General features: G+C 43.3%; 1 protein-coding gene across 1 annotated transcript in view; it reads left to right on the forward strand.

The window, feature by feature from the left end:
- gcn1 (GCN1 activator of EIF2AK4) overlaps positions 1 to 23,473 on the forward strand; it is a 30,883-nt gene extending 7,410 nt beyond the window's left edge. Inside the window, exons 12-57 of the mRNA XM_050051139.1 lie at positions 276 to 374; positions 569 to 742; positions 844 to 996; positions 1,099 to 1,191; positions 1,300 to 1,375; positions 1,549 to 1,708; positions 1,870 to 2,059; positions 2,217 to 2,341; positions 3,038 to 3,216; positions 3,329 to 3,422; positions 3,507 to 3,620; positions 3,713 to 3,911; positions 4,000 to 4,152; positions 4,337 to 4,518; positions 4,778 to 4,858; positions 5,033 to 5,176; positions 5,458 to 5,582; positions 5,866 to 6,055; positions 6,174 to 6,244; positions 6,897 to 7,062; positions 7,728 to 7,922; positions 8,074 to 8,320; positions 8,514 to 8,635; positions 9,530 to 9,644; positions 10,014 to 10,193; positions 10,302 to 10,522; positions 10,640 to 10,708; positions 10,865 to 11,003; positions 11,111 to 11,307; positions 11,848 to 11,990; positions 12,084 to 12,201; positions 12,385 to 12,600; positions 12,750 to 12,914; positions 13,275 to 13,436; positions 13,523 to 13,615; positions 13,708 to 13,851; positions 13,961 to 14,230; positions 14,438 to 14,551; positions 16,195 to 16,425; positions 16,563 to 16,756; positions 17,872 to 17,986; positions 18,322 to 18,418; positions 18,766 to 18,914; positions 19,587 to 19,697; positions 22,496 to 22,717; positions 22,811 to 23,473. Coding sequence (XP_049907096.1) covers positions 276 to 374; positions 569 to 742; positions 844 to 996; positions 1,099 to 1,191; positions 1,300 to 1,375; positions 1,549 to 1,708; positions 1,870 to 2,059; positions 2,217 to 2,341; positions 3,038 to 3,216; positions 3,329 to 3,422; positions 3,507 to 3,620; positions 3,713 to 3,911; positions 4,000 to 4,152; positions 4,337 to 4,518; positions 4,778 to 4,858; positions 5,033 to 5,176; positions 5,458 to 5,582; positions 5,866 to 6,055; positions 6,174 to 6,244; positions 6,897 to 7,062; positions 7,728 to 7,922; positions 8,074 to 8,320; positions 8,514 to 8,635; positions 9,530 to 9,644; positions 10,014 to 10,193; positions 10,302 to 10,522; positions 10,640 to 10,708; positions 10,865 to 11,003; positions 11,111 to 11,307; positions 11,848 to 11,990; positions 12,084 to 12,201; positions 12,385 to 12,600; positions 12,750 to 12,914; positions 13,275 to 13,436; positions 13,523 to 13,615; positions 13,708 to 13,851; positions 13,961 to 14,230; positions 14,438 to 14,551; positions 16,195 to 16,425; positions 16,563 to 16,756; positions 17,872 to 17,986; positions 18,322 to 18,418; positions 18,766 to 18,914; positions 19,587 to 19,697; positions 22,496 to 22,717; positions 22,811 to 22,936 — 6,923 coding nt within the window. The 3' untranslated portion in view covers positions 22,937 to 23,473. The remainder of the gene's footprint in view (positions 1 to 275; positions 375 to 568; positions 743 to 843; positions 997 to 1,098; positions 1,192 to 1,299; positions 1,376 to 1,548; positions 1,709 to 1,869; positions 2,060 to 2,216; positions 2,342 to 3,037; positions 3,217 to 3,328; positions 3,423 to 3,506; positions 3,621 to 3,712; positions 3,912 to 3,999; positions 4,153 to 4,336; positions 4,519 to 4,777; positions 4,859 to 5,032; positions 5,177 to 5,457; positions 5,583 to 5,865; positions 6,056 to 6,173; positions 6,245 to 6,896; positions 7,063 to 7,727; positions 7,923 to 8,073; positions 8,321 to 8,513; positions 8,636 to 9,529; positions 9,645 to 10,013; positions 10,194 to 10,301; positions 10,523 to 10,639; positions 10,709 to 10,864; positions 11,004 to 11,110; positions 11,308 to 11,847; positions 11,991 to 12,083; positions 12,202 to 12,384; positions 12,601 to 12,749; positions 12,915 to 13,274; positions 13,437 to 13,522; positions 13,616 to 13,707; positions 13,852 to 13,960; positions 14,231 to 14,437; positions 14,552 to 16,194; positions 16,426 to 16,562; positions 16,757 to 17,871; positions 17,987 to 18,321; positions 18,419 to 18,765; positions 18,915 to 19,586; positions 19,698 to 22,495; positions 22,718 to 22,810) is intronic.
- Positions 23,474 to 23,762: the final 289 nt, after the last annotated feature.

Raw genomic sequence — 23,762 nt, forward strand, 5'->3', positions numbered from 1 at the left:
GCTCAATACTGAACCAATTTTAGAACGAGTGGTACCCATGAATCATACGCACACATACACATGGGGAAATAGAGCCCAGGTTGAAAAATACCGAAGCTGTCCTTTAAACATCTTGTCTTTGGACTGTATTCAGTTGAATATGGGTCAGAAAGGATTTACAAATCATTGCATTTTGTTTTTATTTACGTTTTACACAGTGTCCCAACGTTTTTGGAATTGAGGTTGTACAATTCCAAACATTTTTTTTCAACCTAACAACTGTCATCTTCTTGTAGGGATTTCCAGCTGCAGCCATCATGCCGTGTCAGGAACATCCAGCCAGACTCTCAGCTCTACAGTCACAGTGATGTTCATCCCTTATTTACAACAAGAAGGTATCCTTTCTTTGTCTTTTCTTCTTCTTTCATTCTTTCCAGAATGCTAGACAGATTTATGAACTATATGTAAATAATCTTTAGAATTCACTAAAATATCACATAATTTAAGTTTATGCCTTGGGCCTGGACAGTCCTCAAGAGACCACAGTGATATGTTTCAGTCTTGCATCACTCTTCTTTGTTTTATTTAGTTCACGAGGGGACCTTGGTGCACGCAGTGTCTGTCCTGTCACAGTGGAGCAGTCGTCTCACAGTGGAAGTTCCTGCTGCTCTGCTGGATTGGTTCAAGAAAGCTTTCACTCTCAAGACCTCCACCTCTCTGGTTCGACACGCTTACCTTCAGGCCATGCTTGGGGCTTTCAAAGGTCAGTCAGCCCAGGGACATTACGCTGTGTGTCTGATATACAGATCCTTAAAGTGAGCTCAGTCCATAATCCTGTGTTGTCACCTTTCCCCTGGTTTTTAGGTGACACTCTGGCCAAAGCCTCAGACCTCATGCCACTGCTCCTCCAAACAGTGGAGAAGGCTGCGGCACAGAACTCCCAGCATGCTCTGCTTGCAGAAGGTGTAGCAGCTTCTGTTGTTTTGAGTCGACTAGCACTGCTGGAGTCACAGACAGGTGAGGCTGCCACCTTCAAAATGACTTTTTCTCACTGATGGAGACTGTTGGAGCGTAGAATGATGGGAAGTGATGAGGATTTTTTTGTCTCTCTGTCTGCAGAGGCAAAGTTCTCCAGCTTTTGGAACCTGATCTTAGATGAGAAGAAGCCACTGTTCACCACTGAGAAGTTCCTCTCCCAGGCCAGTGAGGAAAGTAAGGCAGTTTTCAACATATCTTAACTATTTCCAAGGCTTATGAGTGTTTTAAAATATTAAGACATAAAATGATGGCCTGTGACTGTCTTTTTACCTCTGCCTGTAGCTCTGCTCACAGTGCTGCTGCTCTGTGAAAGGCTCTTCCTGGACCATGCTCACAGGCTGAACACCAGCAAATCACAGTGAGTTGCTTTTTATGTTAACATGTAGAAAACTTTACCTTGGAAATGTCTGATCTAATCTAAGATCTAAGGAAAAATGCAGAATATAAATTAGTCAGTGGTTTGTCATGTTTACTGGATTCCTGTAGTGTTTTAATCACTAGTTAATTTTCCTGCATGTAACTGTTCTGTAGGATGTATCATCACGCCACAGTTGCTGTTCTGCTGTCTCGGAGCTGGCGTGTGAGGAAGCGGGCTCAACAGACAATTAGGAAGCTTCTCTCCTCTCTGGGTGGATCCAGTCTTGCCCATGGCCTTCTGGGAGAACTCCGCGTGGTCATCAACAAACACAAAGTAAAGACTGATTATTCGCCACAGACCTCAAAAACATACAGCTACATCTTTAAAAGTTGGTCGTGGATCATTGAATCAGTCCATCTCTACAGCTTGACTGTTTAAAAAGAAGTTCATTTTTTCTCAGCCTGATTGTAACCAACTGTGATGTAAACTGACAGGTTTTGCCCCAGGACGTCGTGGTATCAGAGTCAGGAGAGCTGACTGAGCTGGGTCGCAGCTATGTCCCCCCTCGTGTCCTGCTGGACGCACTTTGTGTTGTTTGCTCCTCTGCCAGCCAATGGGGCGACCCCACCGAAGCAGAGAATTTGGCCATGGAGATCCTCATAGTCACTCACCATCCATCTATCGGTATGAGAATGAGTTGCTCTCCAGATTGAATCTACTGTCCACTTGTTAACCAAATGCCCTGTTTTTGTAGCTTACTAACACTGGAGTATGTTGGGGTGGTGTATTGGCGCTCTGTTCCGTACTTCATTGTCATCTGCTCTGTGTGTATCTCTTTCAGTTGAAGCTCGCCACGGTCTCTGGCCTTTTCTGCTCCACTCCATGAACATTAAGGCAGAAGAATTCATAGAAAAGAATCTGGAAGCTATTCTGCCACATCTCTTGGAGGTTAACGCTGACAATCAGGTGTGAAAATAACGCACACTTCCATATGCTGCATTTACATGAGATTTATACAACACTAAAATGTACCTGATTCCTGTGAAGACTTAAAGGTAGACTGAAGAATAGCTAGACACATAGACAAGTATATTTGATTATTTTTTGTACCTCCAAGAGAGCAACACCATCCACGATCGATTAACTAGTGGGCAATGTCCCCTTGCTCTAACCCTGCCGCACCTGTTCACTCTGCTACCATGGCCCAGGCTGAAGACCCCCAAAGCGTTATTGTGGTGTTGACGCCTGCTCCCCCATTGAACAGTGTTCCACCTCCTGTTAAAATGATACTTTCCATAGCGCCCCTTCCGTGGTTGGTTCATAGTTAGGTTCGGGAAATGCATATTGACAGGGAAACAATATTTGACAAAACACTGGCTCTCAATCTGCAGCAATAGTTTTGGTATCTGGTCTATTTTTCTTTTTCTTTTGCAAGCCACACAAGTATCTGGCAAGAAAACACACTGATGATCTATTCTAAACTATATAATTAATGTATTACGTATGATATAAATGATCTGATTATGATAGATAAAATAAAAAAACGTCCCATGCTCGCAGACTCTTGATTTAATGTCTAGAGGGACATTAACATTTGACATTCGCTGATGTGTTTTGTGTGTGTGAAACCAGAATGTATAGTGGTCTTGTGTTTCTCCTCAGGCGGTAAAGAATGCGGTCGGTGCCCTCTCCGGCCTCTCCCCCACCAAGCTGTTACCGCGAGTAATCACTCACATCACTGAGGGGCTTTCCCGACCTGCTCTTCATCAGGTAACCAAGGAGGAATATGCCATCATGCTGACACCTGAGGGGCAATTGTTTGACGACAGCATCATTCAAAGGTAACACAGCCTCTCCTACCGCTGTGAACGTGTGAACTCAACAGCAGTCATCAGAGCCTTCTGTTGTTGAACTTTTTTTTTTTCCACATCTGTCCTCTTACTCTTGCTGCAGTGCCCAGAAGGAAAGCACCAAGAAGGTCAACATGAAAAGAGAGAACAAGGCCTACTCCTACAAGGAACAGATCATTGAACTGGAGTTACAAGAGGTATTGTGCACTTATGATCAGCTATGTGTTTTTTCAGTGGTGTTAATGTGTGGAGCACATTTTGATTTCTCTGTGATCTTGCAGGAGCTAAAGAAGAAAAAAGGCATCAAAGATGAATTACAGCTAACCAGCAAACAGAAGGAAATGATGCAAATCCAGCTGGAAAAGGAGGCTGGAATTCGCAAGAGACTTCAAGGGGTATGAAACCAAGCCAACAAAATGAATCCTCTAATACAGCACCTGAAGCGTGACATTCTTAATCATTGTTCATCTTTTCTCATTGTCACCAGCTGGATGTGGAGTTGCAGAGCGTGGTCGGTCTGCTGGAAGCCACTCTGATAGAGAGACCACCTCAGATCACCAGCGAGCTCCCCGCTGTCCTCCAGGTCCTAATGCCCCTGCTGCAGTCCCCTCTGGCTGCTCCACGCATCAAGCAGGCCTTCTTGGACATCGGAGTGTGCCTCATGCCCAAACACTTTCACCATCTTGGTACATCACCTGCCTTTGTACTGTATCGTATGATATTGATAGACGTAGCCTCAGCTTGTTGACTCAGTGTCACTTTTTTTCCTTCTAGCCGTGCTTGTGGGACACGTGACTTTACGGCTGCTGAAGCCAGAGTGTGATCTGGATGAGGCTTGGGAACAGGAGGACTTGGACACAGCAGCCCACCGCACCATACTGCTACTGCACAACTACACGGTCCCACAGAGAGATGCCAAGACTGCTGGTGAGCACAATCATGGACACTGGTGAAAGTTTCAGTTACAAACACAACATAAACACCAGAGGCAACCTTTTTTTTTTTCTCGACACACATGAAACTTTTGTTCTCTGAACCATGTGCTGCTAATGAAGTGTTTTATTTTGTTTGTATATGTCTTGTTTCTTTGTTTTGTCAATTTTGTCCTCAGACGTGGCTCCTCTGTCTGCTCCTGCTTTTTCCTTCTGCTTCCCTCTCCTCAACGCCATGCTCAGGGAGTCTTCAGGCAGCACCGAGGAGACTGAGAACATGATGACCAGAGCATTGCAAGTCATCCTAGAACACTCCCAGCTTCGTGCTGCCACAGACAGCGATGACCTTATTATAGATGAGGTAGGGACAGACATCTGCATTGCATTTTCTGTGACCTGCACAGGAAATGATTGGAAAATACATTTTTTATGTAAAAAAAAAAAAAAAAAAAGAAAAAAAAAAGCCATCAGTGCCCCCATTTGTTTCAGAATTTATTTGTAGTAAGCAGAGCCATAGGTCTGTGAAGGTAAATGGCATACCAGATTGGGAAAGCTTATGTGACTGTACAAGCATTTATTTTGTAGATTTGTGTACTAACTGTTGTGTTTTCTTGTCTCAGAATGGCCCAGAGCTGCTTCCACGTGTCAACATGCTGCTGCTACTGACAAGAGTTATTTCCACGGCCACCCCAAGACTCCAGGTGAACAAGGAATTTTCCAGACAGAGTTTAAAATAAATAAATCCACCTGTCTCGACACATACACGCACTTTTTTGCAAGTTCTTCGTTCCCTGTTCTTTTCTTTTATAGCCACATGGATGACAGAGTTGCTGCTTAAAACTGTGATGTGAGACTTTTCACACTCTGTGTTTTAGGTGTTGGCATCTCAGTGTCTGACAGCGCTGTGTGCCAGTGCTGGAGGGGGAGAGGGCTGCACTGTAGCAGAGCAGCCAGAGATAGACGTCCTGCTCAGTGCCCTCCTTTCACCCTGCTTCTCTGTCCGGGACGCTGCCCTCAGGGTGAGCTGTGAATTGGTTGATTTGACATTTGTATAAGCTGACCTGTCCTACAGTAAGCAGGTGTTTTTAGGACAGTAGAAGTCACCACGTTTAATGGTTTTTAGCTGATTTCTTACCAAAAAATGAAAAGAAAAAAAAAATACAGTTTCTAGATAAAGATGAAAGTACTGCTATTAACATATTTAGTGGCAACCCTAGTTAAGTGACAATTGATATTATATCCACTGTGTATGTGTATTCCTATTAGACATGCTATTAACACCCTATCTCTCTGTGCTCAGGGATTGTTGGAGATGGAGTTTGCCCTGCCCACAGATTCCACAGAGGCCAGCGGGCTGAGTTTGCTGCGCAGGCTATGGGTTGCCAAATTTGATGTTGAGGAGGAGGGCCGAGCCTTGTCTGAAAAGTATGTATTATATTGTTTCCTCCTGCTTTTTTCTACTAGCTGATTTCTCATTCTACACTAAGACTCATTGGTCACCATGTAAGTGTCTTCTACATCTTTTCCACCAGCAGCCTCAGGGGTTTCATTTTTATTGTTCTTCAAATCACATTCATGTTTAACCATAAAAAATTCTGACCATGCTGTTTTTTAAATGTGCAAGAAAAGATTTTTGCACTGTAAAGAAGAGTGGAAACTATGTTGTAAACTCAACAGGTGAACTTATTGGCTTGTCCCTCCTCCTCAGACTCTGGGAATCTCTGGATCTGGAGTTGGTCCCTGAGATCTGCTCCCTGCTGATTGGAGACGTCACCCACCATGAGGAGGCTGTCCGTTCTGCCGCAGCAGAAGCTCTGTCAACCGCTGTGTCCCAGTACAGAGACCAGTCTGCTGCCGTGTTGGGCCAGCTCACTGAACTCTACCACCAGAAACTCTATGTGAGACCCTGCACCATGGCCAAACCACATGTTTATCCTTAAAGCTCTGGCTACTGCTAGTGGATGAATTTGAGCTCAGAAACTAAAATATGACATTTGTGCATTTTTATTTGTATAGAGACCACCTCCTGTGCTGGATGCCCTGGGCAGAGTCATCTCTGAAGCTCCACCTGACCAGTGGGAGGCCAGGTAAATCTGTTTGTTTGCAAAGATGAGATGTATTAAGTTTATTTCATCTTTTTATTTTATATTGAAAATCAGTGTGTCGGGGTGTCGGTAGCATAGTGGATAGTGCCGGCGACCCACATACAAAGGCGACTCATCGCCGTCGCAGGTTCGACTCCGGCTTGCGACCCTTTCTGCATGTCATCCCCTCACTCTCTCTCTCCCCATTTCACCCTGTCTCGGTCCATTAAAGGCAAAAAAAATAATAATAATAAAAAAAAAAAAAAATCAGAATCAAATCAGTGTGTCACAGGGATGGATGAATACACCGTTTACCACCATATTATCTACATTAACCTACAACCAAACAGGGCAGAAACATTTGGGTTACTTCCAACAGGAAGAGATAAGATACCAAAAAATGGCAATGACAGAAAAACACAGGAAGGAACTTGAAGGCGAGCCAGCCTCGGCAGCTACCTCTCCATTTTTATTTTTGTTATTTTGAGAAAGATTATACCCTAACCCTCAATCCGGGGTTTACTTCTAAAGTTTTGCTTTAGTGGTTATATATGAGATGTTATCAGAAACACTAATCCTATTACACCAGAAACCATAACTTGTTGAATGTTCCTTCTTGTGCACTGAGGCATTCTCTTACACACTTCTTTGTCAGGGGTGGCATTGCTCTGGCTCTGAACAAGCTGTCCCAGTACCTGGACGAGTCTCAGGTCACCCCTCTCTTCCTCTTCTTTGTTCCTGATGCTCTGAACGACCGCCATACTGAGGTGCGGCGCTGCATGCTGGACGCTGCCCTCTCTGCGCTCAACACACACGGGAAGGTAAGGCTCACTTCTATTTAATGCCTCTGCACCGGCGATAGCTGTGGCTGAAGGCATTATGTTTTTGGGTTGTCCATCTGTCTGTCCTGCTGTCTGTCCCTTCTCATGAACACAATATATCAAGAATGCCTTAAGTCAGTTTTTCTAAATTAGGCACAAATGTCCACTTGGACTCAAGGAAGAACTGATTAGGTTTTTGGGGTCAAAGGACAAGGTTACTGTGACTTCATGTGTCTTATTGTCTGGAGCGCAAGATCTTAAGAATGCTTTGAGGGATTTTTTTTTTCAAATTTGGCACAAACGTCCACTTGGACTCAGGGATGAACTGGTTGGATTTTGGTGGTCATAGGTCAAAGGTTGATGTCACCGTGACCTTGGATCAGTCTCATTCTTGTGAACGCAATATCTAAAGAATATCTTGAGGGATTTTCTTCAATTTTGACACAAACATCCAATTTCAATCAAAGATGAACTAATTAGAATTTGGTGGTCAAGGGTCACTGTCACCCTGTGTCCCTCTCTTTTTGTGAATATGATATCACAAGACGGCCTCAAGGCAGTTTCCTCAAAGTTGACACAAATGTCCAGTTGAACTAAAGAATGAACTGTATTACATGATCATGTGTGTCTTGCACTGTACCATATGTACCTGCTTTATGTCACAGGACAATGTGAGCTCCCTGCTGCCAGTGTTTGAGGAATTTCTGAAGAATGCCCCCCAGGACGCCAGCTATGACTCTGTCCGTCAGAGTGTGGTGATTCTAATGGGCTCCTTGGCAAAACATCTGGACAAAAATGACCCCAAGGTCAAACCCATTGTGGCCAAGCTCATCACCGCACTCTCTACACCTTCACAGCAGGTAAAAAACTATTCCTACTTCCCTACTTTACCCAGTATTAGAGTTTAAATGATTATAGTTTATTATAGCCCTTTATTATACAGATCCCACTTTGTTGGCAGTCCTTTACTCTTCATCACATTATCTCATGTGGTTTGTCATCCCTCATCAGGTCCAGGAGTCTGTGGCCAGCTGTTTACCTCCTTTAGTCCCTGCCATCAAGGAGGACGCTGCAGGGATTGTAAGGAACCTGCTGCAGCTGCTGCTAGAGAGCGACAAGTATGCAGAGAGGAAGGGAGCAGCATACGGATTGGCTGGTCTGGTGAAAGGTCTCGGCATCCTTGCACTCAAACAGCAGGACATCATGACCACGCTGACTGATGCCATCCAGGACAAGAAAAACTTCAGACGGAGGGAAGGTCAGTGAAGTTTATCCATCCACCTGTTGATGTAGATATTATGTATGCCTCTCCGACTATGTCGTATTTAGTATATCTACCACAAGCCACCATTAGCTGGCACTCAAGACGTCAGCAACAGAAATGTATTGTTGTTTGTTTGTTTGTTTAAAAAAAAAAAGAAGGCACTAACCAGCTGTTTGTCTCTGTATAGGAGCACTGTTTGCCTTTGAGATGCTGTGTAACATGTTGGGGAAGCTGTTTGAGCCATATGTGGTCCATGTGCTGCCACACCTGTTGCTCTGCTTTGGAGATGGAAACCAGTATGTCAGAGAGGTGAGCAGGCAATTCATATTCCTGAGTCTCCTCTGCATTAATATCTCACTGTCTGATTTAGATGTCTCTTACTTTTCATTAATTTATCATCAAAATGTCTTGCTTCACTCTCCCGTCTTTCTACATATCCACATCAAAGCTGGAGTGTGTAACTATTGTTTCTCCCCTCTGGCAGTGACAGTTAATGCACAAACACTGCTGATGTGTGCTCATGACGTGTGTTGACAACTGAGCTTGCTGCATCTCCCCGCCCACAAGAGCACTCTCTTCAAGTCTTCTTTTACTTTAATCTGTCTTCTGAATGCTGAGTTTGTTTTTTATATGAAGCATCCACTTCAGAAACTTTTCCTGAACGCTTCTTAGGATTTTCCACAATAGCTTCCACCATACTTCTAGCTGCTGTTCCGCTACTTTGGTCTCTCCCCCTTCCTGTTTTCTTTTTATCTTTATTTCAAACTGTTAATAGTATCAGAAGAAAACATCTGAATCACATACGTGCAGTTAAAGCTTTGAGAAAACAAAAAACAAATGTTGTACTAAATTGAAAAAACAAAACAAAAACAAAACAAATCTGATGTAAAAATCAAGGTATTAATATAACCCCCTTTATGCTGTGGCTGGTTGATGTGAAATACACAACTTCTGGTGCACTTGCGTGGGAAAGTCAGTACAAACGCTCGTAACCAAAACTCCATTATACTGAGAAATACAGAGAGCTTCCCCTGGCGGTGATAGCCTTTAAACATAGCAAGGTTGGCGTAACACAGGATCCACGAAGTAGGCACTTATTTAGGAAACCTCCATAATTCCTGTCTTCGATCACGTAAAATCTGTACGTAAAAATGTCTAAGAACCCTGTCTAAAGTTTTTACCCCCTACCTCCTCTTCCACCAGGCTGCAGATGACTGTGCCAAGGCTGTGATGAGGAACCTGAGTGCCCACGGGGTGAAGCTGGTTCTTCCCTCCTTGCTAGTGGCCCTAGAGGAGGAGTCCTGGAGAACTAAAGCAGGTTAGGAGTGCCTACATGCACACTGGCATAAGCATTACTGGACTGTCTTGAGAGGATGGAAAATATTTGGTCATCCTCAGGTTTTTTAACGTGTTGAGAGAATATTATAAAGCAGAGCAAAATTGGGTACAAGTGTATATAATACTGCACATTTCCTATACTGTACAGATGCACTGTCTCAAAGAATGATGAAGAATAGTTTTCAGGAGCATTATTTTTTGTTAATAACCAGTGTAATTATAGTTGCGTGTTACTGGATCATGATTTTTAAGTATTTGTTTGAACATACCATTGCAAGGACAGTCACAGTCAAATGAGTAATTCGCTCAAACAGCAGCTTCTTGTGATTCACCCTCTTCTTTCCTCCAGGCTCGGTAGAGTTGCTGGGTGCCATGGCTTTCTGTGCACCCAAGCAGTTGTCCTCCTGCCTGCCCAGCATCGTGCCCAAGCTGACTGAGGTGCTGACCGACTCCCACGTGAAGGTGCAGAAGGCCGGCCAGCAGGCCCTCCGCCAGATCGGCTCTGTCATCCGCAACCCTGAAATCCTGGGTAAGTGACTCAATCATGGGGCAGTGCTGTACGACACAGAAGACTGAAACTGTCAGTCTTAAACCTAAAGGGGTTTTTGTCTCACATTGATTTTTGTTTCCTTTTCAGCCATTACCCCCATTCTACTGGACGCTCTCACTGATCCGTCCAGGAGGACCCAGACGTGCCTGCAGACGCTCTTGGACACCAAGTTTGTACACTTCATTGACGCCCCCTCCCTTGCCCTCATCATGCCCATTGTCCAGAGAGCCTTCCAGGATCGCTCTACTGACACTCGCAAGATGGCTGCTCAGATCATTGGCAACATGTACTCCCTCACTGATCAGAAGGTACACAGCATTAGTTGAATATTGCACTGAACTGAAAATATTTTTTTTATCAGTCCTTCAACCCAGTAGTACAATCTAAAGATTTGTATTTGGTGTGTCATGTGTTGTTGTTTATAGGATCTGTCACCCTACCTGCCCAGTGTTATTCCTGGACTGAAGGCCTCTCTGCTGGACCCGGTGCCTGAGGTGTGTTTGGTGATTTAAACAGTACTACTGTAGTAAATGCTGTGTGTCTGTGTGTGTGTGTGTGTGTGTGTGTGTGTGTGTGTGTGTGTGTGTCTGTGTGTGTGTGTGTGTGTGTGAAGGTAACACTGTAACTGCTCTTCTTCCTCTCCTCTTCAGGTACGCACAGTCTCAGCTAAGGCCCTGGGTGCCATGGTGAAGGGGATGGGTGAGTCCTGCTTTGACGACCTTCTGCCATGGCTCATGGAGACCCTGGCCTCTGAGCAGAGCTCTGTAGATCGCTCTGGAGCTGCACAAGGTTGGTTCTTCCACACTCTGTCCCTGTGTCGTTTCTGATTTGCCTGTAACATCATTCCTCAAATGAGTCGCTGAATGATTTGTGTGTTTTGTTTTTTTTGTTGTCAGGTCTGGCTGAGGTGATGGCTGGACTGGGAGTGGAGAAGTTGGACAAGCTGATGCCAGATGTGGTGCAAACAGCCAGCAAAGTGGACATCGCCTCCCACGTCCGAGATGGCTACATCATGATGTTCATCTACCTGCCACTCACCTTTGGAGACAAGTTTACTCCTTATGTTGGGCCCATCATCCCCTGCATCCTCAAGGTATTGCTATGACTGTAAAGTGTTGTTTTTTTTGCCATTTTGCTGAGAATCATATTTCACTGCTTTTATGGGGGTCAAAATGTTCCCTTGATTTTGAAATGACTACTTCCTGGAAATGTTCTTGCCATTTTGAAGCCATTGAAGTCTGCAAATTTGATTAAGTCGCCTACATATTTTAAAATTGCAATATTCCAGTTCATTAATTTATTGAAAAATTAAATATATTTTGCCAAACTGCTGATCTGAAAACTGCCATTTTAAAAAGTCTTAAGTAATCACTGCAGGTAAAAAGTTGATCTAGTCATATTACTGCAGTTATAGGAGTTTAAGGTTTGACCATATCTGTGACTTCTGTGAGAAGCATTAATGAGGTTTGGAGAAAGCATTCTTGTTTCAGGACATACTCTTCAGAATGCACTCACACACAAACAAGCAAACACATGCTAAAACTACCAGCAGGTATTTGTCCCTCAGACTAGAACAGATTTTAGGGAGAAGCCTTTGCTCTTACCCTCTCTGTGTTTTCTTGTTTTCTACCAGGCTCTGGCTGATGAGAATGAATATGTGAGAGACACAGCCCTGAGAGCCGGTCAGAGAATCATCAGCATGTATGCTGAGACTGCCATCGCTCTGCTGCTTCCTGAGCTGGAACAGGGCCTGTTTGACGACTTGTGGAGAATCAGGTCTGACTTAAATACGCCGCAACATATCAGTGGTTGAATAAATGTTGCTTTTATATTGACTAGTTGTACATCCATCTCATTGTTGGTTTGCAGGTTCAGCTCTGTGCAGCTGCTTGGAGATCTGTTGTTCCATATCTCTGGAGTGACAGGAAAGATGACCACAGAAACCGCCTGCGAGGATGACAACTTTGGAACAGCTGCATCCAATAAAGTATGAATATATTTCATTTCAACAAAAAAGACAGATCCAAGACAGATCTGCAGATCCATGGAGTTAACAAAAAGAAAAAGATCTGGTGAAATCACTTCTTGCCATCACAGCGTGTGGTGTGGTGTTGGTTCATATTTGAAAAGTGTTTTTACATTGGTGTGTCAAAAACCATTTCTCTCCCAGGCTATCATTGGAGCTCTTGGTGCTGAGCGCCGTAATCGCGTCCTCTCTGGTCTCTATATGGGCCGTTCAGACACTCAGCTGGTGGTTCGCCAGGCTTCCCTCCATGTGTGGAAGATCGTGGTGTCCAACACCCCCAGAACTCTTCGAGAGATCCTTCCGACCCTCTTCACTCTCCTGCTGGGCTTCTTGGCTTCCACCTGCCCTGACAAGAGAACGGTATTACGCCTCTATACTTTGTAAACACACTCTTGGACTGTTTTTGTCTTGGATGGTGGGCGACTGTTAGCAGTGCTTGTTTTTTCCTGTCACCGTGAAAGCACCTCCACAGAACCTTTTACTGACGTTGTGTGTTGGTGTGGTTTTAGATCGCTGCTCGAACACTTGGTGACCTGGTGAGGAAACTGGGAGAGAAGATTCTCCCTGAGATTATTCCCATCCTGGAGGAGGGACTGCGCTCTGACAAGAGTGATGAGAGGCAGGGAGTCTGCATTGGCCTCAGTGAGATCATGAAGTCCACCAGCAAAGATGCGGTGAGTCATGCAAATGCTGTAATATACAATAGGATTAAGATCATAGTTGCTCTCAGCAGGAGAGATGCCACAAACAAACTTTTTTATTTATTAAGAAGCAGGACTTCAGAGAAATGAGTAGCCTTTTTACCCATTTTTCTCAAGTCATCATATTGGTGTGAAAGTGAATTGCCCTTCAGTTTGGAATCTAAATATAAAACAACGAGCAACTAAAAAATAATAATAATAATAATAAAAAAGATTTTAAAATGTTGTACCCCTCTGACAACCTGTTAAATTTTTGAAAGCCTAGTTTAGGCCAGGAGTCTGAGAATTCCAGCAGACATGAAACCTATTATCCTGATGGTGTTTGTACTGTAGGTGCTCGTCTTCTCTGAGTCGCTGGTCCCCACAGTGAGGAAGGCTCTCTGTGACCCTCTGGAGGAGGTGCGAGAGGCTGCAGCCAAAACCTTCGAGCAGCTTCACGCAACCATCGGTCACCAGGCGCTGGATGACATCCTGCCTACCCTGCTCAAACAGCTGGTGAGGGAGCGAGGATACAAACGTAATGCAGATAACATTCTAAAGTTTTCAGTCTGGCGTTTCATCCGCTGAATGTCTTTTCTCAGGACGACGAGGAGACAGCTGAGTTTGCTTTGGACGGCCTGAAGCAAGTCATGGCAGTGAAGAGTCGCTCTGTGCTGCCCTATTTGGTTCCAAAGGTAAAGCGTCACAGTCAAGGTTTCTTTTTAAGCCACTTTTATTGTGAGTGGCTGTATGTGACTAAAATGATTATCCCCTCTGGTCGTCCCAGCTGACTGCTCCTCCCGTGAACACCCGTGTGCTGGCCTTCCTGTCTGCTGTGGCTGGAGACGCTCTCACACGCCACCTAGGGGTCATCCTGCCTGCCCTTCTCTCCTCCCTCAAAGAAAAGCTGGGAACAGAGGATGAAGCAACGGTAATACTGGCATTAACAAGCTATGACATCTACTGCTGCTGTTGTGTTTGAGCCTCTTGTTCTTTCCTCATAACCATAACCCCCACTGTATGCACTATCTTTGCTTCAGGAGTTGTGCAGCTGTCAAACAGTGATCCTCTCAGTGGAGGATGAAGTTGGCCAGCGAATCATCATAGATGACCTGCTGGAGGCCACACGAGGTGCTGACCCCGGCCTCAGACAGGCTGCTGTCACCATCCTCAATGCTTACTTTGCGCGTACCCGCCTGGATTACAGTGCCCATACCCGTACCCTGCTGTCTGGCCTCATCCGCCTTCTCAATGACACCAACCCAGAGGTTCTGTCTCAGAGCTGGGACACCATCAACTCCATTACCAAGGTGTGCTGACATGCAAATAAAAGTGGGCAATATTTGTACATTGTCTTGGCATTGGTGCAAAGACAGTTTGACACCATATAGTAGTTCCGTAGTTTCTGCACACATTTACACACTATGGTGAAAAGACAATAGTGCAGATTGGTACTTTGATTATGTGTTAATCAATAGGTAGATGTGGTCTGAGTGTTGTTTGTTCTTCTTTTAAAGAAACTGGACGCAAGCAGCCAGCTGGCTATGATCGATGACCTACATCGAGACATTAGATCAGCAGCTGCAGACGTTAAGGGTCAGCACCTGCCTGGTTTCTGTCTGCCAAAGAAGGTAAGAACATTCCTCCTGACACAGTTAACAATGGGACCTTATCACAGCATGATGATTTGGTTGTTGTATCTGTAGCTTTTACAGAATCCTGCTGTCTTACTGAGTTGTAAATTGACAATAAGTTTGCTCTGACAGTGCGGTGGACAGTATTCTGGTTCCCATATGTCACATATGTATAGTCCACACTATAAGAAATCATTGTTCACCGGTGACCAATCACATAGAAGCTTTTCCATTTGTCTGTTCAAGCCTGCAACATCTCCTCTACCACAGCAATCAGTTCGCTCATGTTAATTGCTGGACAGGAATATTGAAGGGGTGATACCTGACAAGTTGTACACTCCATTACTGACTCATGACATGAACGATGCAGATGCAGTGAACCGCCAGACTAAAGTCCTTTCTTTCTTCCTCACACATTTAATTGATTGGGAAGCTCAGATTCATACAAAAATCAAGCACTTTCAAATTTAATTTGTATGGTTCCCCTGTAAACGGTCAATTATCCTTTAACTGTTTAATATTGGTGCCTCGATTTCAGACTGCAAACAGCTTAAAATATTGGATTACTAGAACTAATCCACACCTGCCAGTCAGTCAACACTGAGAATTGGGGTTTAAGCCCAGTCACTGGTAGCCCAGTCACTACCAATAATTTAAAAAAAATGAATTGCTCATTTAAGCCCTTCATAAAGCAAAAATGTAGTGGTCCCAGCCTCGCAAATGTGAGGATTTGCTGCTGCTCTCTGGTTGATATCACTGTAAGTTTTATATCTTTTGGCTTTTGACTGTTGATCAGAAACAAAAAGTAATTTGAACATGTTCCTCTGGGCTCTAGGAAATCATAACTGGCCTTTTTCACAGTGTGACATGTTACAGCCTTACCTGTTAAGAATCACAAAACATTCAGTGAAAAATTTATCGCTAATAAAAAAGAATTGTTTGTTGCAGCCCTATTTATCATTTTATGTTATTATGCCTCTGTGCTGCTGACTGCTACACCCAATTTTTTTTTGTATTGTCCATCCTATTCTCATTGAGTGCGATACCTCCAGAGTGCCTTGTGGGAATTTCTTCAAATTTGGCAGAAAAGTTCACTTGGTTAGATGAACTGATTAGAATGTGGTGGTCAAATGTCACTGTGACTTCACAAAACATGTTTTTGGCCATAACTCAAGATGTGCTAATTATGACAAAATTTCACACAAATGTCTAATTGGATCAAACTGCAGTGTTGACCTTATATATCCAAAAGGTGAAAGGTCATCTTTTCTGTGACATCATTGTTTTCTGGCCATTAGTCAGCATCATATCTCAGGAACAGAAGGGGAGATATTTGGTTAGATAGTGAATCAGTGACACTAATCTTGGGTATCCACCTTGAAACTGTGCTGACTGTGTATAGATCTGTACTGCTGGGTTGAAGATTTGTCTGAAGCATCCACTTTTTAAAATCTGTAGCTTCTTTGCAGCAACATCCACATTTGAAGCATTGCCTGCTGTCATGGTTACAAATGAGTGTGGACACACATGGCTGTAAACTGTAACTTGATTGGTTGGCAGAGGCATACAACCATGAGGTGGTAATTCTAGTTTTCTGTTTCCAGTCTTTATGCTAAGTAAGTGTGTTTTTGTTTGCACAGGGCGTGACCTGTATCCTGCCTGTCCTGAGAGAGGGCGTCCTCACTGGTAGCCCTGAGCAGAAAGAAGAAGCTGCTAAAGCTCTAGGTGGGGTCATCAAACTGACTTCCCCTGAGGCACTACGGCCCTCTGTCGTCAACATCACCGGACCTCTCATCCGTATCTTGGGAGACCGCTTTGCCTGGACGGTGAAGACCGCTCTGCTTGAGACTCTCACCCTGCTGCTGGCAAAGGTCTGTACCTACATCCCCCCATAGGACCTAAATGGAATAAACTAATCAAAACACCATATTTTCTCCCCACAGATGATCAGATTATTAGTCATGAGGTTTAGTTTGGCTCTAACCTCTGGACTGTATTCCTCATCCAGGTGGGCATTGCCCTAAAGCCCTTCCTGCCTCAGCTGCAGACAACCTTCCTAAAGGCCCTGCAGGACTCGAGCCGCGCGGTGAGGCTTAGGGCTGCTGAGGCTCTGGGCCAACTGGTTTCCATCCACACCAAGGTGGACCCACTCTTCACTGAGCAGCTCTCTGCCATCCGCAATGCTGAGGACTCAGGAGTCAGGTGAGCACTTCTACACTTAAGTTAGAGGAGACTTCAGTTAGAGTGCCCCGTCAGCTATTACTGTAATCAGACTATTTTTGGAAACAGTATGATTTAGCTATTAATATCACAGACCTCAAGATCGACAACACACATTAAATCACATTTGATCACATTTTGAATTTGCATTTGGGATGATTATTGTCATCATTAATTTAGTATGTAGTACCTAAGTCTGACACCCTCTCGCATGTGAGAGGGTATGTGAAAATTAAAATTTGAATTTTGCTTGGAACCCTGAATCCAGTGGGATCTACATTTTAGAAACAGTGGTCAATAACCAGGGAGATTTTTCAGGCTGTCCTCTCGTTTTTCGTTGTGAAATATTTGATACTTTCACCTTTGCCAATCCTTCAATCTTAATAAAAACAAAAAAAAAAAACCTCATTTGGTAAATACCTCTTAACACATGCAACTGTAAGCTGTGATGAGGGGTTGTGACCAGACACTGGTCTTGTCAGGAGCCAAGTTTTTGGGAAACAGTGATCTGAAGGAGGCGCACAAATCGGCGCATGTGTCCACTCACTGGGGGGGGGGGGATCTTGCAGATATGAGGAGCATGAAAATCAGTGAAACTCTAAACTGTTATTTGGTGATATTAACTAATCCCAGATATATTGTATCAACATATGTCAGCTAATAACAAACATGTCAGAAATGTCAAATATATATTTTGGTTATTTAAAAATAGTGTCACCATTACAGATTTCGTCCACCAGAGAGCACTAACAGGTTTAATTTTTAATTGGGAATTGTCCTACTCAGTACAAATCTTTGTCACAGTTCTTTAATAACCAAATTCAAGAGATGGATTTGTTTTTTGTGTGTGTTATTTACGTTAAAAGACAAATACCAGCAACACTATTGTTATAAATATAAAGGTGTTTGTTGTAAACCCTCATATCTATATTGGTAGCAGCTTCAAAACTCAAATTTCAGCTCGGCTCTATTCTCAACACAGGAAAAGAAGTCATAATCTTAAAGGAAGTTGATGAAGTCAAATTTACTTTTGAAGGTACAGTGTTACTGTTGAAGCTTATTGTCATGCTTATGTTGTGCTCTCTGCCCTCCCACAGGGAGACGATGCTCCAAGCCTTAAGGTTTGTCATTCAGGGGGCCGGGTCAAAGGTGGACCCAACCATCCGCAAGAACATCACCACCACGTTACTAGGCATGCTGGGACATGATGAGGTATGACAGGAGAAGCAGATACCATGCAAGTAGAGCTGAGAGGATTTTTTTTTTTTTTTTAATCTGTGGCAACATGCCTGTTTTCCCAGCCCGGGGTCCGCAGTAGCTGATGAATACATTAAGTACTTGCCAGTGAAATAAAGTATAAACGTAAGAAGACTGAGAAAGAATTTCACAGAGTTGTTCTGTGGTGTAGTTTCCTCTGTGATCACAGTAGAAAAACGGAAGTCAGGCAGAGAGGATGTGGTTTTCTGAAAAGGTGGTTTTCAGCCTCTGTGTCACTTTGACAATAAGTGACACTCAACCTGTCTGGCTGTCTGTGTGTGTGCACGTAGGATGCAACCCGTATGGCCTCAGCCGGCTGCGTTGGTGAGCTGTGTGCCTTCCTGTCAGAGGAGGAGCTGAAGACTGTGTTACTGCAGCACGTCTTGGGTTGGTATTTATATGTAAAGTTATTGTCACATGAATCACATATTGTGTATATTGTTTGGCTGTCTATAAAACCGTGCCCTAATTGCTGTTTATTGCAACAATTGACTTGGTGCACAGACTGAAATAATAATAGTGACTTAGTAAATGTATGTTTTTGCTTAGTTTTAGCACAAATAGTATTTTTCATGTCCTTTTTCTAAATATGTTTATAGTAACACTTCTCATGATGTATTTGTGCAACAGAACTGTTTCATAAAAGCTTGACTTTCCTTGAGTGTTTCTACTGCTGCCTGTTCATCACCAGTACAGTGAGACCACAAGCTAATACATGTTTTTCCTCCCCTCAGCGGATGTGTCTGGTGTTGACTGGATGGTGCGTCACGGTCGTAGCTTGGCCATGGCCATAGCTGTCAAGTCTGCTCCTGAGAAGCTGTGTGGGAAGGAATACTGTGATACTGTGACAGAGACTATTCTGGCCAACGCCACTGCTGACAGGGTGAGAACAAAGTTTGTGCAGCACTCTGTTCTTTGACAGTATTTTTCTCATGTCTCTCATGAACTGATACACATGGCTGCACTGAATATTCTGTATGAGTCACCTTTAAAGAAGTGGTTTGATATTTTGGGAACTATTCTTACTCTCAAGTTTAGTTTATTTGGAGTTGCGTGCTGTAACAATTTCTTGGCTGGAGTCTTGTGGTTACCGTAAGGTTGCCAGGCAACCAGCAGAGACACCAGGAAGTCACTGCTTACGGCCAAGAAACAGTCCAAAACTTGCTGTAAAACCAACACTTGTGGTTTTACCTTTGAACAGAGCCTGCTAGCTGTTTCCCCAGGTTTCCAGTCTTAATGCTAAGCTAAGCTAACTGTCTCCTCCTGGCTGTAGCTTCACATTTATTGTACAGTCAGAGGGTGGTTTCTGACATTCAGAAAACAACTGCTGCACATTTCAGATTATTGAAAGATTCAACACATATTTCAAAAATTAAAGTAATCAGCAATTGCCCACTTTTGTCATTCTAAAATATGACTTCTAAATTTATGTAGGGTATATTAGGTGCTGTATAAGGTTACACTCCTGTGTCCTTTACTGTACTCTTGTATTGTATGTCCATTGCTGTTGCCCTCAAATGCATCACTGCATATTTTAATTCTGCTCTTCTTCCAGATTCCCATTGCCACCAGTGGGATCAGAGCGATGGGATTCCTGATGAGACATCACCTCAGAACACAGGGAGGCAGTAGTGTTTCCCAGCGCATCATCACACAGTTTATCAAGGTAAAGTAGGAACTCTTTAGTTCAGATGATAAATACACGCTATTTACTTCCCTTTTCTAAATTTGTACAAGCTAGGAAGTGAGCGCTCTGGTGTGTACGACGTATGCAGCACCCTATCAATACTCATTCTCTATGATCGTGTATTTCTTTTTATCATCACAGGTGACCTCAAGCCTTCCCTACACACATGCTCTTGTGAAAAATAAATTAATTTTTAAATTTACAATTTGTCAAGTGACTGTATGATGTGAAAGGTGTCATCAGTAGTGACAAACAGATTATTATCACCTTACTCTGCAGTTCCCTTCAGCTCTTTGTTTTACTGTCTTTCAGCTTATTGTTTTTGTATTATGCCCCTAAATTTAACTGTTTTCATAAAGTTTCACTGCTCTTACTGGTGGCGTTTTCAGCAGTAGGCAGCTGTTTTTAATTTGAAAGTTCAGACAGACAAAAAAATATATATATATATGTCAGCTAAAGAGCCAGATATTTCCCCCAGGAGCTGATGAAGAGTAAAACACAGTCAAGTAAATTTCATTTATATAGCCTATCACAAATTTTCCTCCAGGGGCATTACAGCTTGCTGCAGTCCTTGTAGGCTGTACAGCATATGTTGCCCTCTATCCTTAGACCCTCAGTTCATTTAAGGCAAAAACTGAAGAATGGAAAGGAGGGATCCCTCTCTCAGGACTGACAGATATCTAATAGATGTCACATGTACAGATATCTATTGCATATCTGTCAGTCCTGGGAGATATGCAATAGATGTCACATGTACAGAGCTAAAAGGAGAGTTAATACTGGTCTTTGATTTATTAGGTGGCCAGAAAACATGACTCCAAATGAATGCTAATGTTGCCCTGTGTTTGCTGGATGTGTAAATAGGTGGCTGTTTCCTAAAATGTTTATCACAAAAATTTTATAGGATGATATGACGTCAGTTTACAGCTGGTGCCTCTAACTGGCCACAAATAATCTAAATGCTGCTTAAAAAATGTTTTGTTTCATTTTGGCATGAAAGGTCCAGTGTGTGATTTAGGGGGCATATTTTGGCAGAAATGGAATAAAATATTTATAACTATGTTTTTATTAGGTTATAATCACCTAAAACTAAGAATTGTTTTCGTAAAATGAGGTGTTTATGTCCTCATACGGAGCAGGTCCTTGTCCATAGAGTCTGCCATGTTGTTTCTATAGCAGCCCAGAATTAACAAACTGAGCACTGGCTATAGATGGGGGTTTTTGGGTTTTTGTGTTGGCTTCTGTAGTTCTCCTTAAAGCCACAGTGTGCAGGAATTTCTCCCATCTAACGTTGAAATTATATATTGCATTCAAACGGATAGCGCACTCTAGCGCCTCACTGTTCAAAACGCGTATTGCAACAACGGTAGCTGCTGTGTACCAGAAAGCTATGATAACATTAATGAAACCATGTCATCCGATACTTCATGCAGCGGGAGTTGACAAACCCCCTCCTCACCATGCTGGTTGGGGTGGGTGTAAATCGAAACAAACCAATCACGTCTTGTCTTTTGACAACTGACAAGTGGCTCAACTTCACACACCTCATCCCTCTCCTCGCATCACTGCGACCAGCGCCGCTAACAGTCCCGCTAACAGCTGGCCAGCGCTGCTGTTAGCTCTTAGTGCTGTTAGCGGCGCAGGTCGCTAACAGTTGTTAGCCTCTGTTAGCGCTGTTAGCTATGATTGCATTACCTTTCTCCTTCAGCAGCTCTTTCCACCTGGGAATGGTTACCCCGATGTTGACCCTCGTTTTTTGAATTTGCCGGTCTCGTTGCCTTTTTGATTCCTTTTTGCCCTTTCTTGGCGACGAGGATTCCGTCTCCCGTGATGCTGCATATGCATGATCCTGCATTATGCTCAAAGAGTGGGACTTTGTTTCATATTTGCCGGGGAAGTAGCGAACGCCTCTTGCTCCTCTCCTTCAGCTTCTCAGTCACGCAGCGCTGGCCTGGCTCTCAACAAAAACGCCGAAGGCGGTGCTGTATGTCCCTTGCTAGCAGATGTATTGTATGGAACCCCCCCAGACGACTTGCCCGCACAATGTACAAACAAATCCAAAATTCTCCTTTTACGAGAAAAAGTCAGATTATTGGTGGAGGTAATAGTACACCAATGATGACATATTTATGAATGCAGACATTGATTTTTGCCAATAAACAACTGAAAATGTTATACAATGTCCGTTTAAGGCTTGGCATACAGGAGTACTTTCAGTTGGTTGCAACCTGCAACCTCACCACTAGATGCCACAAAATCCTACACAGGAGACCTCTAAAAAAACAGTTGCTTAGCATTTGTTACTTGTAGTAGTTGTAGGAATCCTGAAGCCATGATGGAACATTGGATCAGCACTCTCTTACCCACTGTGGTGCTGGAGCAATGCCAAGGTAGTATTGGTTCTGCATTAGCTGCATGAAGAAATTTTAGGTCACAGTCCAATAGTAAATTAAGGAGTAAATAATAAATTCATTGGTGGTTGTTAAGCTCCAGCTGCCAAGGCCATTTCCATTCAAGTCTAGTTGAGTCCATTTTTGCTTTTGTTCTTAAAACCCTAGGAACTTGTGTGAAAAAGTCAGAAATTATTAATTTCTCAAAGCGTTAATAAAACACGTAATGAGGTCATACTGATAGGTATCCAACACCAGATAGCTGTAAATAAAGACACATGGCCAGAACAGTGTGTATCTTCAAAACTGTGATGAGAACCCACTTCAGCAGTGTGTAGTAGATGGTGGTTTTGTGTTGAGACATCTGTTGTCTGTGTGTCCCCATAGTGTCTTCAGAACCAGTCCAGTGACATCAGGCTGGTGTCAGAGCGGGTGCTGTGGTGGGTGTTCAAAGAACCGGAAACACCCTCCATGGAGGCCAATCTCATCAAGCCCCTATTGAAGAGTCTGCTGGACAACACCAAGGACAAGAACACCAGCGTGAGGGCTCAGAGTGAACACACCATTGTCAACCTGCTACGACTCCGACAGGGAGAGGAAACTATGCAGGTCAGACTCTCTACTATCATTTACAGATGGATATAACACGTAAAGGAAAAGACTGTTTTCTAATTTTCACTTTTTGCTCTTTCTTCAATTTAGAGTATTACTGCAATTCTGGACTCTGCCAGCAACGACCTACTGTCAGAGTGTCACCGCCGGTCTTTGAAGAAAATCGCCAGCCTGCAAGACTCCAATGAAGAGATAGACGACACCATCCTAACGTGATGGAGCAGGACTGAGCTATGAAATGATCTGTGCTCTGCAGATCCCCATTGTACAACCCCAGACACACTCACCACACATGCCCATGGTGCCTTTCATGGACCAAGGCTGAGATGGGTCGTGTTTTCCCAAGTATTCCCCTAAAAATTCTTTTTTTTTCTTTCTTTTCTCGTTGCTTTATTGTTTTAGCGGCATTTAAGCCCAGTTTATAACTTTTTTTTATTTTATCTCAGTGTGCAGGTTATTCTCCTGTACTGAACTACATTAGGACGACACAATGCCAATTCTGTTTTGATGTTTCAGTGTTTTGCTACTTATTTTACCAAAATGATTTCAAGCATTTAAGACGTCGCTGTGATTAAACAACACCCCAGTCTTTAACTTTTATTTGAACTTTGTGTGTGAGAGTTGTTTGGGGGGGGGGGAAGCAACCTCTTATAAGAATAAAAATCATTCTTATGTCAGTGATACGGTTGTAAAAAGGCAATATAAAATAAAAAGATCCTGATTTCATAATGTAGTGTGTGAAATATTGGAAAACAGTGTTCTTCAATGACTTTCATTACACCTTACAGTAACTCCACATGTTTCTCTCTGCACTAAATGCTGAATTTAAGGTTATTTAAATTTTAAGTACATGTGAGGATTATATGCAGACAAAACAACATACATATATACAGGGGGATTGTCAGGAATTGTAAGCCTCCTGCAGTGTGAATCAGAATCAGAATCAGAATCGGAAATACTTTATTGATCCCCGAGGGGAAATTATTTATGTTACAGGTGCTCCTTGCAAGAGAGGAAAGATACGTGAAAATATAAGAAATTT

The sequence above is a fragment of the Epinephelus moara genome, chromosome 8 (assembly GCF_006386435.1).
Source record: "Epinephelus moara isolate mb chromosome 8, YSFRI_EMoa_1.0, whole genome shotgun sequence".
NCBI classification, from domain to species: domain Eukaryota; kingdom Metazoa; phylum Chordata; class Actinopteri; order Perciformes; family Serranidae; genus Epinephelus; species Epinephelus moara.